At 62.2% G+C, this 2,033-nt stretch overlaps 1 protein-coding gene across 1 annotated transcript; it reads right to left on the minus strand.

The window, feature by feature from the left end:
• Positions 1-8: 8 nt before the first annotated feature.
• On the minus strand, positions 9-1,193 carry TMEM54 (transmembrane protein 54; the record flags this gene model as incomplete). The annotated part of the gene is made up of 2 exons (XM_057385082.1): positions 952-1,193; positions 9-226 (listed from the first exon to the last, which is right to left on the minus strand). Coding segments are annotated over exons 1-2 (231 nt in total), but the record flags the coding sequence as incomplete, so codon positions are not given.
• Between the last annotated feature and the right edge of the window lie 840 nt (positions 1,194-2,033).

Here is a 2,033-nt window from a genome sequence, read left to right on the forward strand (position 1 = left end):
CCCCGTGCCCCCAGCCCCTGTCCCAGCGGTACCAGCAGCGCAGCGATGGCAGAGGCGCTGTTGGTGACCCCGTAGTGCAGGGAGGTGACATCCTGGGCCCTGAGCACGAAGCGCAGGACGGTGCCGTGCACGAGGGTGCCGCTGATGAAGTTGAGGTGGCCGAGGATGAGGAGGATGAGCCCCGTTTTCATCAGCACCTTTCGGTGGCCGCCGGGATCCAGGTGACCTGAGAGCAGGGCAGAGGACACTGCGGGGTGGCAGCACCCATGTGATGTCCCCATGGGCCACAGGAATGGGGCGTTTGGGGACAGCCCCAGAGGAGGTGGCAGGGATGAGGCAGGAGGTGATGGGGAAGCCCAGGAATGCAAACCACAGCTCCAGCTGGCTCTGCTGGGACTGGGGCAAAGGTGTGGGGCCACAGAGTGTGGGCCCGGGGGTCTCTGTGGGGCTGGGAAGGGCTGGAACTCCCTGGAGCGATGAGGGAGCACTGGGAGGGCAGCTGGCCCTAAAAAGCATTTCTAGGGCTGGGTTCTGGCACCGGGGACTTTGAGGGGAGCTTTCCCTCTCCTGAAACCCACCCTGGGGCTGTTCCCCCTCCTGGAACCCACCCTGGGGTTTTTCCTGCCCCTAAAACCCACCCTGGGGCTGTTCTCCCTCCTGGAATCCACTCTGGGGCTGTTTCCCCCTGGAACCCACCCTGGGGCTGTTCCCCATCCTGGAACCCATCCTGGGGTTTTTCCTGCCCCTAAAACCCACCCTGGGGCTGTTCCCCCTCCTGGAATCCACTCTGGGGCTGTTCCCCCCTGGAACCCACCCTCAAACACCCCCCGAGCTCAGCCCAGCTCCATCCCCGATCCCATGAGAACCCCTCTCCCTCCCTGCCTGCCTCAGTTTCCCCCGCAGCAGGGCAGGGATGGAGCCCTCCCGTTGGGATCCCACAGCCGGACTCACCCACTTGGCACATCCTCAGCGGGTCCGGCTCAGCCCATCCGAGCCCCGCGATGCCCCGGGGGTCTGCCCTGCCCTGCCCWGCCCTGTCCTCAGCCCCATCGRGCTCCAAACRCGTCCGGGGGGGAGCAGGGACAGGACTGGGACCCCGGAGCCACCGGAGCCACCAGAGCCACCCTCCTGCTGGCCCGATTCCTGTCAGACCAGCTCCCGGGACAAAGGGATAACTCCACCTCCTCCTGCTGTCTGTCCCAGCCCTGCCCTCCCCGTGCTGGGACATGCCGAGCCGTGCCGTGCCGTGCCAATACACGTTCCATGCCCTTACACCACTCCTCACCCCTTCCCCATCCATCCCCAGCACACCCCAAAGGCATTTGGGGTCCAGCCAGGCAGGATGAGGGGCTGGGAAGGGGCAGCAGCTGGGGGTGGGCATTGCCTGGACCACAGGGCACTGACCAGAGGTGCAGGGACAGGACAGAGGGGTCAGGGCGGGTGGTGACAGCRCCAAAAGGTGACTCAGGAGCCGGTTTGGTGGCCACAGACCTCAGGAAGCTTCCAGGGAAGTTCAGGGAGTGGRATGRGGACAGRGCAGTGCTGGGAGGGCTGTGAGGATCAAAAATTGCAGGGACAACCGTGGTTCCTGGGACTGGCCTGGGAAGGGCTCGGTCCAGGCAGAGGCTCCAAGGTTTTGTCCCCAATGTCCCATCCAAGCCACTGCTCTGAGCATCCTCAACTCCCACATGCCCAGAAGTGCTGCAAATTTGGCTTTTTTCCCCATTCTTCCCCTCCTTTAGYTTGTACCCAGCCCTGCTGCACGGGRAGAGGGAGAAGAGAAACCTCTCTCCTCTTCCCAAGCTTTTGGGAACATTCACGTGGGCAGAGGCTGCTGGAAAACCTCCCAGCTTTGGAAAGGACGAGCTGGATTCAGGTCCAACGACAACCAGAGTCTTTATTCCAAGAGTCCCTTAGGATGGTTGCAGACATACAGACACACGTACATATTTACACTCTTACACACCTCACAGAGTTTGAACCAATAAATTAAAACAAAAAGAGGGCAGGGGGGATTTGTGGGGTTTTGTTTG

This window comes from Malurus melanocephalus, unplaced genomic scaffold (assembly GCF_030028575.1).
Source record: "Malurus melanocephalus ecotype Western Australia unplaced genomic scaffold, MMel_1.1 scaffold_780, whole genome shotgun sequence".
Classification (NCBI taxonomy): Eukaryota; Metazoa; Chordata; class Aves; order Passeriformes; family Maluridae; genus Malurus; species Malurus melanocephalus.